Consider the following 15,336-nt stretch of genomic DNA (forward strand, 5'->3'; position numbering starts at 1 on the left):
ATTGATTCTCAGCTGAGGGGTAGAGGTAGGTATGCAGTAATCAGCAAGAGATTTCCTTACACATGGATCACTTGATGCCATGAGACTTAATGGAGTCCATTTTCAATGTTGAGGACTCCAAGGGCTGCTCCCTTCCCAATATATACCATTGCCTTGTCACTTGTGTTGGATCTACCAGTGGAAAACTTTCAAGCTGTAGGTTTTACCTTCAGACCAGCCAGCAGCCTCAGTGATGGCTGCTGTGGGTATCTTCATCGAGAGACTAACATTTCATTGAACCCACTTTCATTGCCTATATCACTGGCTTTAAGTGGGCAGGGAACCCATTTCCTTACCAATTAAATACTTCTCTTACCAGTTAAATACAGCTAAAAATCTGAACATTAATCAATTTTCCTTTTCTTTCTCAACTGAAATCCAAACCAACTCAATTTCCCACCTCTGTGATGAAGATTCAACTCAGTATTTCAGTGTGACATTCTTGGTCTGTTTTAAAACTTTTGAATAATGTTTCATGCCGATATTTTAAGGGTTAAATATTTCTTCTAAAATGTAAAATTAACATATGTATAGAGCAGAAAGACCACGAACATAATTGTTGATGTAATATAAAGAATAAAATGACCCCATGAGGGAATATGCTTAAACCTATTGCTTGCTTCATGTTAATAGGCAATTCCAGGGTCACACAGATGGAGCCAGCTGTATTGACATTTCAAATGATGGTACCAAACTTTGGACGGGAGGTTTAGACAACACTGTAAGATCCTGGGACCTCCGGGAAGGAAGGCAACTACAACAGCATGATTTCACATCCCAGGTGAGTGTGTGAGAGAATGGGAAAATTTGTGCAATAAAGATGTTTTGTAAAACAACAAAACCAGGAAAATAGCAAATATGAAGTGATTTTGAATATCAAATGAACAGAATGTTGCAGATTTGTGCCAGTGCAAATTCCCAAATATGCCTTACATTGATTAGTTAAGATTTAGATATGCCTTACATGTATTGGTTAAGATTTAAATATGTGCTCTGTATTTCATTTTGTTTTTGACATAAAGGTATTAGAATTACTGTTTGCATAAACAATTGCATTATAATATTGTGGAAATTAACCAGAAGTTTTCCATACCACCATCTATCAGCATTGACAATGTTCTGATTCAAATTCTTGATAGCTTCCAAAATTAAGTTTCACAATCACCTGTAACCTGTCACTTACAATCTACATATACATCAGAAAAGCTTCAGCTATAATGTCCAAACTGAATAAGAGAGTGTGGAACAACAGCAACCTGACAGAATACTAAACAGCAAGTCTACCAAGCTTGCATCCTCACTGAGATCCATGTTACCTGAACAACTTGTGCTAGACAAAGTAAAAGGTTAGACAGTTTTACACCTTAGCTGCTTCAAGTGTACCATCTTGGCAGGACAACACTACTAATGCAAAGATCCTAGAGCGTACTCCTTCCATCAGCATACACTCTTTGCGAAACCAATGACCCTTCTGCTGGCTTAGCCAAATTTAGCAGATAGCAGTATAATCAAAATATTTCTGTACGTTGAAGATACGAAGACTGCAGATATATCACTAACTATTGTGACCTCTGGAAATTGTTTCAAAAGGCAGTGGAAGAGATGAGGAGAAATGAAAATCTGAGCTGGCTGAGATCCCAGAGACAATAGAGGCCAGTGAATGATGTACCTTCTCAGCCCATTGTATTCCTCTGCAGCACAGCCTGCCATACCAGAATGGGTCTCCTGAGCCACACTAGGCAGTGCTTAAAACAAAACTGACCAGTGTGGCAGTGATCTTGTTCGATTAAATGGAAGGCCAACCCAGAAGATTTTGTTGCAAACGCCTATTGATCTGTTTATGGATAACATTCTGAAGTTTATAAATTCATTCCAGCTATCTTTAAATGCATGCCTTCGGAATATCAGGATATTCTTGATGAAGGGCTAATGCCTGAAACATCAACTCCCCGGCTCCTCGGATACTGCCTGACCTGCTGTGCTTTTTCTAGCATCGACCCTGACTCTTCAGCATCTGCAATCCTCATTTTCTTCAGATATTATGTTAGGACAATCGCAAGATTTTTTAAAATTGCTCTATTACTTATCAAATGAACTTTCTTGTGGAGGAAAGATTCTAAAGATTAATTCTGATTTTTGTTTAATCCTAGATATTTTCATTGGGATATTGTCCCACAGGAGAGTGGCTTGCGGTTGGAATGGAAAACAGCAATGTAGAGGTTCTGCATGTGACAAAACCAGACAAATACCAATTGCATCTCCATGAGAGCTGTGTGCTATCCCTTAAGTTTGCTCATTGTGGTATATGTTTCTTTGATACTAATTATTATTATGTGTATCTATGGTGTTGCATATTCAACTATTCTTAAAGGGGGAAAAAGGCTGAGAATTTTTTTGGATATCTAAAAGAGTTCTCTCTATCTCCATCCCATCTTGTAGCTATGAGGAGGCTGAAGGGCAAAGGGAGGGAGAGGGCCAGGATGGATGACAAAGAGCTTTCCTCACATAATACCAGAAAGATTTTTACTCCAACGTGTCATCTGCCTGCCCGGTCAGTTTTTCAAATAGAATTGGCAGGAAGTGGAAATTGAAAGAACTATCCAAAGTGGGTTTGTGAGTTGATCCTATGGAAGGATTGAGAGCATTTTTTGTCCACCTAATCCCATATGGAAAATCACTAAAATTAAAATAAAAGAATTGTGTCTATTGTGACAAAACTGAACTTGAATTCTCTTCCTTCAAAGGGACTTCATGGGAAAGTCACACCCACTTCACCCTTAGGCCCACATTTAAAGTAGCAATTAGACTCTAGTAATATCCCCTTTGCTCAATTTACTCATTGAATATTGAATGACGTTTCCTGCTGATTCCCATCAGGAGTGTATCTTGCCTTCTCAGAAGAACGTTTTTTTCCTATTCAGAACTACAGGTTCACCTCAACCATAAACAATTTAGCTGTGAAATTAGATGTGTTTGCAAGTGAAAGTGAGGCCTTTTCAGCAGGCTGATTGTGTAATGATTATACAAATAATTCCCAATCTACATTATCTCGCAACCTCATTCAAGCCTTTACTGGTACAGAAAGACCTTTGGTAATTCTTCATGCTTCCTTTTTTATTTGGATGTTTTCTGTTTTTCTTATTTTTGATTACTGCTCAATTTAAAGTGAATCTAGCTAATGGTAATAAATGCCCTTTTGATTATCTCTTGAAGCAGTTTTGATTTATCGGTAAAAAAGGATCAACCTTCTCAATAATTCAAGGTTAATGAGAATAAATCTACCAAAGGTGTGGAATTTAAGTCTGAATGATTCAATTGTAAATCCATTGCCATGGTTCCATTACAATGCTATAAACAATTCAACAATGTGTGACAGGAAGAGGTGGAAATTATAACTAGGACAATGCAGCAGAAATAGTAGACGTATTGGTTGAAATACTTCAAAACAGTGGATTTCAGTACACTGAATGTTTTCAGGTTGAAAATATATAACTAATGGAGTGCCACAAAGATTAGACCTCGTGCCTCAATTATGTACCATCTACATTCATGACTTGGGGGAGCGGGCAGAGTATATTTTATCCAAATTTGATGCTGATTTAAAAATAGGTGGAGGGTATGTTATAATGAGGACATAGGAATCAACGAAAGAATGCAGATAGTTTAAGTAACTAGGCAAAACTCGGCAGATGGAGTTTAATGTAGGAAAGGTGAGGTCATGCATTTCGGTAGGAAGAATCAATAGGCAGACAATTATTTAAATGGCAAGGAGTTGTAGAAAAGTGCAGCACTGTGACGTCTAGTCGCAATAGTATTTAAGAAGACAAATGGAATTTTGGCATGTATTGCTGGGGTTTGGAGTTTAAAATACGGAAGTCTTTTTACAGCTATACAAAGTGTTGGTAAGCACCTGGAGTACTGTGTACAGTTTTAGATCTGTTTTTAAGAAAGGATATACTAGTATTGGAGACCGATCAAAAGAGGTTGACATGGCAAATTCCTGGGATAAAGGGGTTGACTTATCAAGAACGACAAAATGAGTTGGACCTTTATTTATTAGCGTTCAGAAGAATGAGGAGTGATCTTGTTGAAACATATAAGATTCAGAAACATCGAAGATTCTGAGGGTGCTTTCTCAGGGTAGGTGTTGAGAAGATGTTTCCATTATTGACGGAATCTCAAACTAGGGGACATAGTTACAGAATAAGGGGATATAATTCTGTAATTTAACGCTGAGATGCAAAGGAATTTCATCTCCCAGAATAAATGTCTGGAATCCATAACCTCAGAACATTGTAGAGGCTGTATCTCTGGAAGCATTTTATTTGGAGATAGGTAGATTATTGAAATATCAAGGAGTTGAGGGCTATGATCAGCTGGAACTAAAAAGGCATGTGGCAGATCAGTCATAATCTTACAGAATTGTGGAGCAGGCATGAGGGAATGAATACAGTAGTTCCCCCCGCCCCCCCATACCTATGGGAATACGTTCTAGGACCTACTGCGGAAGCCCAAAACCATGGGTAGGACTGAACCCATTCAATTAAATGGAAAATATATCTTCCCAGAGGTCTCCTCGTCCCTGGTACTGGAAGGTTCACTAAAATATATTCAGCCCGCAGTAAACTGCATGTAACTGAAACGCAGAACACTATTCTGCAGATATGGGGGTTGCCCTGTATTTCACTCCTGATCATATTTCTTAAGTTCTTATAATGCCTTAACAATTCAATTGAGTACATTATAAGCAAATTTAAATCCAAATACAAGTTTTCACAGAAAATGGTGTTTGGCAAAATAATGACTTGTTATAAATAAGCTTGGTGATTATAAACCCAAAAATAATTTCTCAAAATAGTGATTTTTTTTTATTTAAAACTGGCTTCTAGGTAAGTGGTTTGTAAGCACTGGCAAGGATAATCTGCTGAATGCCTGGAGAACACCTTATGGAGCAAGCATATTTCAGGTAAGGATGGATCATTAGTAATTTCCATCTCCAAGCCTATGTTACACTGTACTGAAACACTGAAGTGTTTATAATCCATAGATGATGCATCACTGATTCTCTTGATAATTTAATGTGCCTATAAAATCTGAAGAATACACCCAAAGGAAGATTTTGAGAAGCCCAATTTACTTCAATTTTATTGACTGCAGTAGATGCATTTAAAGATCTCTTAAAGCTTTTACTCTTTTATTCCTTTAATGATTTTTATTCTGGCATAAGAATGTATAATGTCAGTCATTATTTCTAACTGATTATAATTACAGTATAAAAGCAGGTGAAGCTGATTGAGCTTTTTATTGGGAGAGGGAAACATGGCATTCATTGATATAAACAATGCACAAACATAACTTTATAAAACTATTATAAAATGGAGTGATAGTGAGAGTGGTTCATTGAAAATATTATTTCACTACTTCCCATCAAAATCCTTTTGAACATTGTATAAATGTTTAACCCTATGTTGTTTGTAACAGAAAGTTAACAGATAGCAAATGGTATTATCATTGCTATGTCCCCATCTTTCAACATGCTGCCAACTGCATTGGCCAGAAACTGAATTTGAGTAGCCATATAAATTCTATGGCTCCTAGAGCAGAAGAGTGGCTGGGAGTTCTGCAAGGAGCAATTTGCTGACGACTCAAAGTCTGTCCGCTGTCTGCAAGGTACAAGTTAGGAATATGATGGAATACACTCAACTTACCTGGATGAATGTAACACCAACAATACTCAAGAAGCTCAACACTTATACCCACTTGATTGGTATCCATCCAACATTTTCAGCATTCACTTCCTCCACCACTGAAATACAGTAGCAATATGTGTACTATTTGCAAGACACATTGCACATTCTGTGAATAAATTAGCAAAAGATCTAGTAACTGAACTAGATCTAACTAACTGACTCCCCCTTCCATTCTGCCGAGAACATGCAGGTCCTGGGCTGCCTCCATCACCACTCCTTTACCACCAGACGCCTGGAGGAAGAACGCTTCATCTTACACCTCAGGACCCTCCAACCCCATGGTATCAATGTAGATTTCACCAGATTCCTAATTTCCCCTCCCTCCCCCACATTATCCCAGTTCCAACCTTCCAGCTGAGCACCGCCCTCATGACCTGTCCCACCTGTCAATTTTCCTTAACATCTATCTACACCACCCTCCCCTCTGACCTATTACCTTTACCTCCACTCCCATATACTTATTGCACTCTCAGCTACCTTCCCCCACCCCCCCACCCCCTCATCTCCACCCCCTAGACTCCCAGCCACATTCATGATGAAGGGTTTTTGTCCGAAACGTCAATTTTCCTGCTCCTTAGATGCTACCTGACCTGTTGTGCTTTTCCAGCACCACACTCACAACCCCAGTGCACGAGAACACTATTTTTTTCCTGAATCTGGATCTGAAACAAGCCCAGATTATTGAGATGAAGTTGACTCTGTATGTCAGCTACAAAGATTAAGCGATGAGTTGTAGATGTCTTCATCCACTTAAAATAGCCCTCACTGGGAAGGTAACAAAGATGTTCTGATTAGACTTTACATTGTATTGGTCATACTATCTTGTCTACCACTACTTTGCAGAACAAAAAAAGGAGATATATACATTAGAAAAGATACAGGGAAGAATAGCAAGATTCATTCCAAATGGGTTGGTCTTTGAGTGAAGATGTCAACATCTTATATTTTAGACTATCATAACATTTTCCTCACCCTCAGTAGATTTTTTCACAAAGAAAAATATATAAGAAAGCTTATAAAGTAGGAGGGGAAGTGTATTTTTTGCTGAAGAGGAAGCTTTATTTCAAAGAGGGTAATGATGACAATAGTTTGCTGGCAGAAAAATAGAACCAAAAGCTTTCATTTGATTCATGTTGCAATCAGAGACTTAGATGAGTTTTTAATGGCCATTTAGTCAACTGGCATTTATTAATTTTGTACTTGTAATTTCGTCAATGTAGCTCTTGCTTTTCTCCCATTACTGTAGTTCACCGGATGTATTTTACCAAATTAATAGATATATCGTCTTGTAGATCTTGGTTGTGTGATTGGTCTCAAAATTACATCCAAAAATTTCTTTGCATCAACTTCCATGTGTAAATGGTGGAGAAGTATTTTCTGGGGAGGGAGGAAGGGAAAAGAGATACTGTAGATAGTAACATGTCAACAAATTGCTATTGTACATAAATTAAAATGTACAGTCGGTTCTTCTATAATATGATGGTCATGTTTGTGTGCACCTCCGCATTATGGAAACATTGTGCTTTAGAAACAGCATTCATGGTGTTGCCATTATAATTGCATCACAACCAACACACATTTTCCAAGTTCCCACTTTAGAAACAGCTTCTCCAATTCATAAATCGCATTTACAGTGCATTTGCAGAATGTACGTTAGAACAGAATGACCAGTACATTAAATTAAATATTAAATTTTGTGCAAGTCATAGTGAATTTTAAAACGGTAAGACCGCTAAAAAATTTAGAAATTAAAATTTCTGTCAATACAGAGATTTAAAAACCTTTATTAAATCTACAGGAACAAAAGTTCCAAGAAAGATATACCATGATTTCCTCATTCTTATCCCTTATATGGATATACTAAATTGTCTGAATATAATGAATAGAGGAAGATCACACAGGAGGTTACCACACTATTAGCCACCCAGCATAAATTTTTTGTCCAGCTAATTTAACAGACAAGAAAATTGGACAGATTTCCTTTTGAATGTGCAACCCATCCCATCATTATTTCTTTGATTGCTTCCAAGCAATTTAGTTCAGTATGATCAGAGAAATCTGTCCACTAGACTTGCAATTTTTAATGTGGGTTAAGTCTGTTGGATTCCCAGACAGTATCCCTTGGATCATGTGAAATAACTCCAAACAATTATTTGTTTATGTTGTGGAACATTTTGCAGAATCAATGCTTTTGTAGCACCCAAAATGCTGTAGAATCCACTCTACTTCGTTAGAAATGAACAACAGTATGGTTGGGAGTTAGAATTCTTGATTTCATTTCTGAATGGGGACATAACTCATTGGTTCATTCAGGTGGGCTGAACATTCAGAACTGAAAAACAAGGGTTATATTGCCAAGATAGTGGTTCTGCCTTAGGAAAAAGTGGAGGAGAAAGAAACACAAACTATTCACCTGAAGGCAATAGCATTAGTTTGTTGACCTAATAGCGCTTCAGTTCAAATTGGTGTCAACAGCAATGGAGCATGAAGTTAAATGTGGCATGCTACTAAATTCTGTGTAATGATGTACATTGTTCATTCTCTAACAAAGTGCTCATTGGTGCTAAGTTTTCCATAATAATATAGACAAGCTTATTTTCTTTCCCTTTCATTTGTTTGATTTTTTTTAACTTCACAGTCGAAGGAGTCCTCTTCAGTGCTGAGCTGCGACATCTCAGTGGATGATAAATACATTGTCACTGGCTCTGGGGACAAGAAGGCTACAGTCTATGAAGTTATTTATTAGGAATGGAGCCTGAACACAAAGATACCTTTCACTATAGCACTTTTGTTAGATTTGCTCTTTATGGCTGACTTTGCAAAACAAAGACTTTAATGTCCTTGGCATCATCTCTCAGCTCTGTGCTGTATTTGATCATAATTTCTGGACACAACCATCTAGGATCACAAAACCCACAAAATCCAGATCTTGAGTGGATGGGATAAGCTTCTTCTGCCATTAATTGAATGAAGGACCAGAAGGTTTCAACTATTTATTTTGTTTTTCAAGACTTTTTATAATTAATTTCACCAAAGCTCTCCTTCAGCCTTGGTGACAAAGGTTAGTTATGCTCATTGGGAAAGGGGATGGAGGGTGGTACTTCATTTCAGTATTGATTGATCTTGTGTTTTATTAATTCTCCATTGTATTACAATATTCACAAAATATTTTAATAGGACTATGAAGTTAAACAGTAATATTCTTGAAATTTGCCAAAATGAAGCTTATTGAAAATATGAAGGTAAGGCAACCAGAAACCTTAAGGTTTGATACATCCTGGAAGAATCACTTGATACTTGAAAGTGATTAGTGTTGCTTTTGTCAGAAAGACACAGGGTTGAAAGTAACAACAGTGATATAATGCCACAATATATTGCGAGCATTGTGAAAGTTAGGGGAGAAAGAGTATGGGAAATCTGCAAGTTGTGAAACATGCTGATTGGCTCAGGTGTTTCACATATTGGGGAAAAAACTAAGCAGAAAGTATTAAACTTTGCAAATTACTTCGTATTTTCTGAAAAATAACTACCACTAAAGTGACCAAACAAATCCTTTAAAATAAATATTTTCAAGCAGCTTGGTTGACTCCCTAGTGCACCACATCATAAATCACTTAAATTACATTTTGTAATGGAACAGACAAAAACAAAATTCAAAATTAAATGGCTTATGTTATCCATTCTATATTTTATCTATCCCTCACATGGTCATCCCCTCTTTCGGGCCATTTTCCAGAGCTTCAAATACATCAGTTAATCTTTGGGATTTTATGCTTCGGTCTCTGCACAGGCCTTACTGGGCCTTATCCTCCTACTCTTAACTTTCAGCCAATTTAAGGACACTTTCTACCTACTGTCAGCCAGAATGTTTCTACTCCCTCCCAGGCTCTGATTCTGTTTTCGCAATCCTACCCGAGAATCTTTGAATACTTCTTAAGGTGTTCTAGGAGAAAGTGAGGTCTGCAGATGCTGGAGATCAGAGCTGAAAATGTGTTGCTGGAAAAGCGCAGCAGGTCAGGCAGCATCCAAGGAGCAGGAGAATCGACATTTCGGGCATGAGCCCTTCTTCAGGAGTGAGGAAAGTGTGCCAAGCAGGCTAAGATAAAAGGTAGGGAGGAGGGACTTGGGGGAGGGGCGTTGGAAATGTGATAGGTGGAAGGAGGTTAAAGTGAGGGAGATAGGCCGGAGTGGGGTTGGGGGGTGGAGAGGTCAGGAAGAAGATTGCAGGTTAGGAAGGTGGTGCTGAGTTTGAGGGTTGGGACTGAGACAAGATGGGGGGAGGGGAAATGAGGAAACTGGAGAAGTCTGAGTTCATCCCTTGTGGTTGAAGGGTTCCTAGGCGGAAGATGAGGTGCTCTTCCTCCAGCCATCGTGTTGCTATGGTCTGGCGATGGAGGAGGCTTTGTCTTTACTCAGCGAGTCGTGAGTTCATGGAATGCCCTGCCAGTAACAGTGGTGGACTCTCCCTCTTTATGGGCATTTAAACGGGCATTGGATCGGCATATGGAGGAAAGTGGGCAAGTGCACGTTAGGTGGGCTTGGATCGGCGCAACATCGAGGGCCGAAGGGCCTGTACTGCGCTGTATTTTTCTGTGTTCTATGAGGCCAAGGACCTGCATGTCCTTGGTGGAGTGGGAGGGGGAGTTGAAGTGTTGACCCATGGACTGGTTGGGTTGGTTGGTCAGGGTGTCCCAGAGGTGTTCTCTGAAATGTTCCGCAAGTAGGCGGCCTGTCTCCCCAATATAGAGGTGACCACATCGGGTGCAGCGGATGCAGTAAATGATGTGTGTGGAGGTGCAGGTGAATTTATGGTGGATTTGGAAGGATCCCTTGGGGCCTTGGAGGGAAGTAAGGGGGGAGGTGTGGGCGCAAGTTTTGCATTTCTTGCGGTTGCAAGGGAAGGTGCTGGGAGTGGAGGTTCAACCTCCATATACATCGTATCATCCGTCACCATTTCCGCCACCTCCAAACGGACCCTACCACCAGGGATATATTTCCCTCCCCTCCCCTATCAGCGTTCCGAAAAGACCACTCCCTCCATGACTCCATCGTCAGGTCCACACCCCCCACCAACCCAACCTCCACTCCTAGCACCTTATTTTGCAACCACAAGAAATCAAAACTTGCACCCACACCTGCCCCCTTACTTCCCTCCAAGGCACCCTGACCAACCAACCCAACCACTTGTGGCTCAACACTTCAACTCCCCCTCCCACTTTACCAAGGACATGCAGGTCCTTGGACTCCTCCATCGCCAGACCATAGCAACACGATGGCTGGAGGAAGAGCACCTCATCTTCCGCCTAGGAACCTTCCAACCACGAGGGATGAACTCCGATTTCTCCAGTTTCCTCATTTTCCCTCCCCCCACCTTGTCTCAGTCCCAATCCTCAAACTGAGCACCACCTTCCTAACCTGCAATCTTCTTCCTGATCTCTCCGCCTCCACCCCCACTCCAGCCTATCTCCCTCACCTTAACCTCCTTCCACCTATCGCATTTTCAATGCCCCTCCCCCAAGTCCCTCCTCCCTACCTTTTATCTTAGCCTGCTGGACACATTTTCCTCATTCCTGAAGAAGGGCTCATGCCCAAAGTGTCGATTCCCCTGCTCCTTGGATGCTGCCTGACCTGCTGCGCTTTTCCAGCAACACATTTTCTTAAAGTGGTCTTGCAATAAATGTTCCTTTTATAGTATTCACTGTCCTTAGCCAATGAATGGTTGTCTCTCAATCCACTCAAACCTTCTTCCAATCTGAAAATTAATCATTTTTAACTGGAATCCCCTCTGACCTCATTTGTCCCAGTTTCACTTCTCATGACATAGTGGCTCAGTGGTTAACACGACTGCCTCACAGCACCAGGGACCCAGGTTCAATTGCAGCTTCGAGCGACTGTCTGTGTGGAGTTTGCACATTCTCTCCGTATCTACATGGGTTTCCTCTGGGTGCTCCAGTTTCCTTCCGTGTTCCTGAGATGTGCAGGTTAGGTGAATTTGCCATGCTAAATTGCCCATAGTGTTCAGGGATGTGTAGGTTAGGTGCATTAGTCAGGGAAAATGTAGACTAATAAGGTAGGGAAATGGATCTGAGTGGGTTACTCTTCAGAGGGTTGGTGTGGACGTGTTGGGCCAAATGGCCTGTTTCCACACTATAGGGATTCTATGAATATAACCTCACTATTCTCACCTCCTAGATTGGGTTTCCACTTTCATTCCTAAACCATTTTGCTGTGAACAATGTCTTGGACAGTCAACTAGTGACTGATGAAAAACAGTTTTTATTTGCTGACTTAAAACGTCTAATATTATTAAACAGTTGTGGATGAGTAAGGAGTAAAGGGAGAAAGGAAGTCAACTGTAACGCATCTAATAAGAATAATGCAGATGCTTTATTTCTTGTGGTAGTTGGAGGCTTTGTGTGTGGGTTTGTGACTGATGTTCATGATCAGCCTTTACATTGATTTAAATGTCAAAAGGATTTACATCAAATGCACTAACACTAATATAGTCCACCAACTGTCCAAGCATAATAATAGAAAAATAAAGTGAATTACAATCAAGAGACTGTCATGAACTGTCCAAACGTTGCTGTATGAACCCTGAGATGAATGTACTCTATCGAATGGACTTATTGATACTGCTAAATTACTGCAACCTCTCACCGTTATAATTGGATAAATCATTACTTCTGTGGATCTTATATTGTTTATTGCTTATTCATTAATGTATCTCTCATTATTTCATTTCAAACGTGGCTTGCAAAAATTTATCTTTGGCCCAAGTATCATCAGTATTCTGAATTTTCTTGTTTCACTTTATTTAACTATTGCACCCAAACAAATCAAAGGGTCGCCAATGGATTTCTCATCTTTTCTTGGAAACATTGTAATTGGTTCTTTGCTGTCTAAATTAACCTTACTTCTTTTGAAGGAAGTTTTATATGTCTAGCTTATTTCTTCTAGGTAGCTTCTTAGGTTTAGGTTACATTTCTGATCACTTTAATGTAGGCTTATATTTTAAAACTTTGCATGAGTTACCAAGAACATTTTCATCTGCCAGTGTTTACATCGGAAGGAAATGTCTACTGTGATGTTTACTTGAGTAAGAGAGATGCCATTGTTCCACAGGGAGCCAGGAGACCTTTGAGAACAACTGTAGGAAGAGAATGGGAGCAGGTGGCCATGAAGGTCATTTTTTAAAGTTGGCCCTGAGTCTTGGCAGCAATTTCATAGAGATTTAATATGGGTCAATGTCAATGACATTTACTCATGTTCACACTGCTAACTTTGCACTGCCCAATGCATCACATCCCATTACTGACACACCATCTTGCTATTCAAGATTCATACCTATCACTGAACCTTGGGGAACTCCATGATAAACAAGGATTTAACATCATCCTATTTTTAAATCAGTACATGACAAGATGAAAAATAAACTTTACATTTTATGGTTGTTATTGTTACACTTTCATCTTCACTCCCCTTTTCTAACTAGCCATGTGCTCTTGAAAGTTTCATCCACACCTTTATTACTTTCAGTGTTGGATTTTTCAGTGGCTTCCTTACCAGTCTCCTATCCCTCACCCCCGCCCCCTCCCCATACCCTTCTGCTTATCCAAAACTTTATTGTCCATAATCCTATTCTGAACATCTTCCATCTCCACTTTAAAATTCTCTTCTGACTTTATAATATCTCTGCAAGACACTGATACTACTTTTTAACCTTGTCGTCACCCTACAAGAAGAATTCTGTCTGCCTCAGCGATTTCGGTTTTATACATTGCTCCCCTTTAGAGGGCAACTTTATCATCCATTTTGGGTCAACATTCTGGAATTCCGTGCAGAACTTCCTCTTACCCACTTTTCTCTCCTCCTTAATGGTGCTCCTTAAAATTCACCTTGGTGTAAGTTTCAATCATTCCATCTACTCTGTTATGAAGTTTTCTAGGAATGTTTTTGACAGGATATATAAGCAAGGTCTTATTGCGTCTTATAGCTTTGCTGAAATGTGCAGGCTGGTCTAATGGAAGACAAACTGTCAGTATTTTTGTGGCAGTCTAATAATAGGGGCAAATAGTGGTGTGTGGTAATGTTCTTGGATTAGTAACCTAGAGCTCCATGGGTTCAAATCCAACCATGGAAGCTGGTGAATTTTGATTTCAATTATAACGTTGGAATAGGACCTAGTCTAACAACAACAATATAACTATAGGCAAGTCCCAAGACTTCACTGAGTGTAAATGGATTCTATTCCTTAATCAAAGTGGGGAAAAGCATCAATTCCAGATGTCCTGTTCCCAAACCCAGCAATCATCCTTTTCACTAACAGTGGGGAATGCAGGCAGAGCATATTTCCTGCATCTGCACTTTATGAATTGTATTTAGAGGTGCATCAACAGGCAATTTTCATCGCCAACATTTATGAATTTAGTTGGTAGAGGGCTCTAAAAAGCAATGGCATGAATGGGGTTTCATGGGTTCTCCCCAGATTTGCATGGAGTCCTAGAATCATACAGCATGGAAGCAGAGCCTTTAGTCCAACCCGTCCACACTGACCATGCTGCCAAAGTAAACTTGTCCATCTTCCTGTGTTTGGCCCAAATCCTTCCCAATTTTTCCTTCATGGACTCAACCAAATGTCATTTAAATGTTCTTACTATACCTGGAGGGTATAAGGGCCATGGGAGTTGCACAGAGGAGCAATATGGAAAGGCATGGAAAATATGAGTGGCCATGAGGACTGGGGACAAAGTATGAGTTGGCATTCAGAAGGCATGAAGTTTGAGGGATGAGTATTAGGAGGTTTATTTTACGTTTCACTACTTTGATTATAACTCTGACACAGTTTCAGGGCAGTGAAGAAGACTGTTTCAGCAAACTGTCTTGGCATCCGTAGCCCTCCAAACTTTTTAGGAAAGTGAGGCATGTTTAGGTGCTTACTGGGGTATTAATGTCCTAAAATTCATGTTAGAATCCCAACATCATTCTGCCCTTTTCTAAATTTCACTAGGGCAGAATTTAGGACCAGCAGGTAAAATAACTCCACAGAAGCCGGTATCAGTCACCAAGTCACCCTTTATTTACACAAAAACAGTCCTTGATTTTAGTCCTGCCTCACTTCAGAAGCAGCTACCAGGGTGTCAGGATCTCTGACATTCACCTTTTTCTATGTCAGCCATAGCTCCCTAATTGGGGTTGTTCAGCTGGTCCAATCACAGACCTCCCATATTCTAGCTGGCTGACCTCGTTACAAGCACTACTGCAGGGATATTTGGGTCTCTTGGTTTAGTAACTAAAATTAAGTTAGAAATTAAAAAGTAACTGAGTGTTGTTTTAACAATGTATTCTGGATTTGCTGGTCCAAGTAGACCGACTGACACCAGCTTGTCAGACACAGTAAGTTGAGTGTACAGTGGAAAGACCTTCTTCAGTGAGAGTGAGAAGCTTCAGCCCTGGCCATTGAGAGGCTGCTGTCCAAAGCACTTGTCTCATATTGTTTTTGGAAGACATTTTACCTGTCTGGCATTTTACTCACTGCTGGTTACCC

The 15,336-nt window shown here is 39.9% G+C and overlaps 1 protein-coding gene across 1 annotated transcript in view; it reads left to right on the forward strand.

The window, feature by feature from the left end:
• Positions 1-8,726, forward strand: part of LOC132828169 (transducin-like enhancer protein 4) — a 206,342-nt gene extending 197,616 nt beyond the window's left edge. The window contains exons 17-20 of the mRNA XM_060845101.1: positions 673-820; positions 2,190-2,340; positions 4,929-5,005; positions 8,428-8,726. Coding sequence (XP_060701084.1) covers positions 673-820; positions 2,190-2,340; positions 4,929-5,005; positions 8,428-8,535 — 484 coding nt within the window. The 3' untranslated portion in view covers positions 8,536-8,726. The remainder of the gene's footprint in view (positions 1-672; positions 821-2,189; positions 2,341-4,928; positions 5,006-8,427) is intronic.
• Positions 8,727-15,336: the final 6,610 nt, after the last annotated feature.

Source organism: Hemiscyllium ocellatum, chromosome 2 (assembly GCF_020745735.1).
Source record: "Hemiscyllium ocellatum isolate sHemOce1 chromosome 2, sHemOce1.pat.X.cur, whole genome shotgun sequence".
NCBI classification, from domain to species: domain Eukaryota; kingdom Metazoa; phylum Chordata; class Chondrichthyes; order Orectolobiformes; family Hemiscylliidae; genus Hemiscyllium; species Hemiscyllium ocellatum.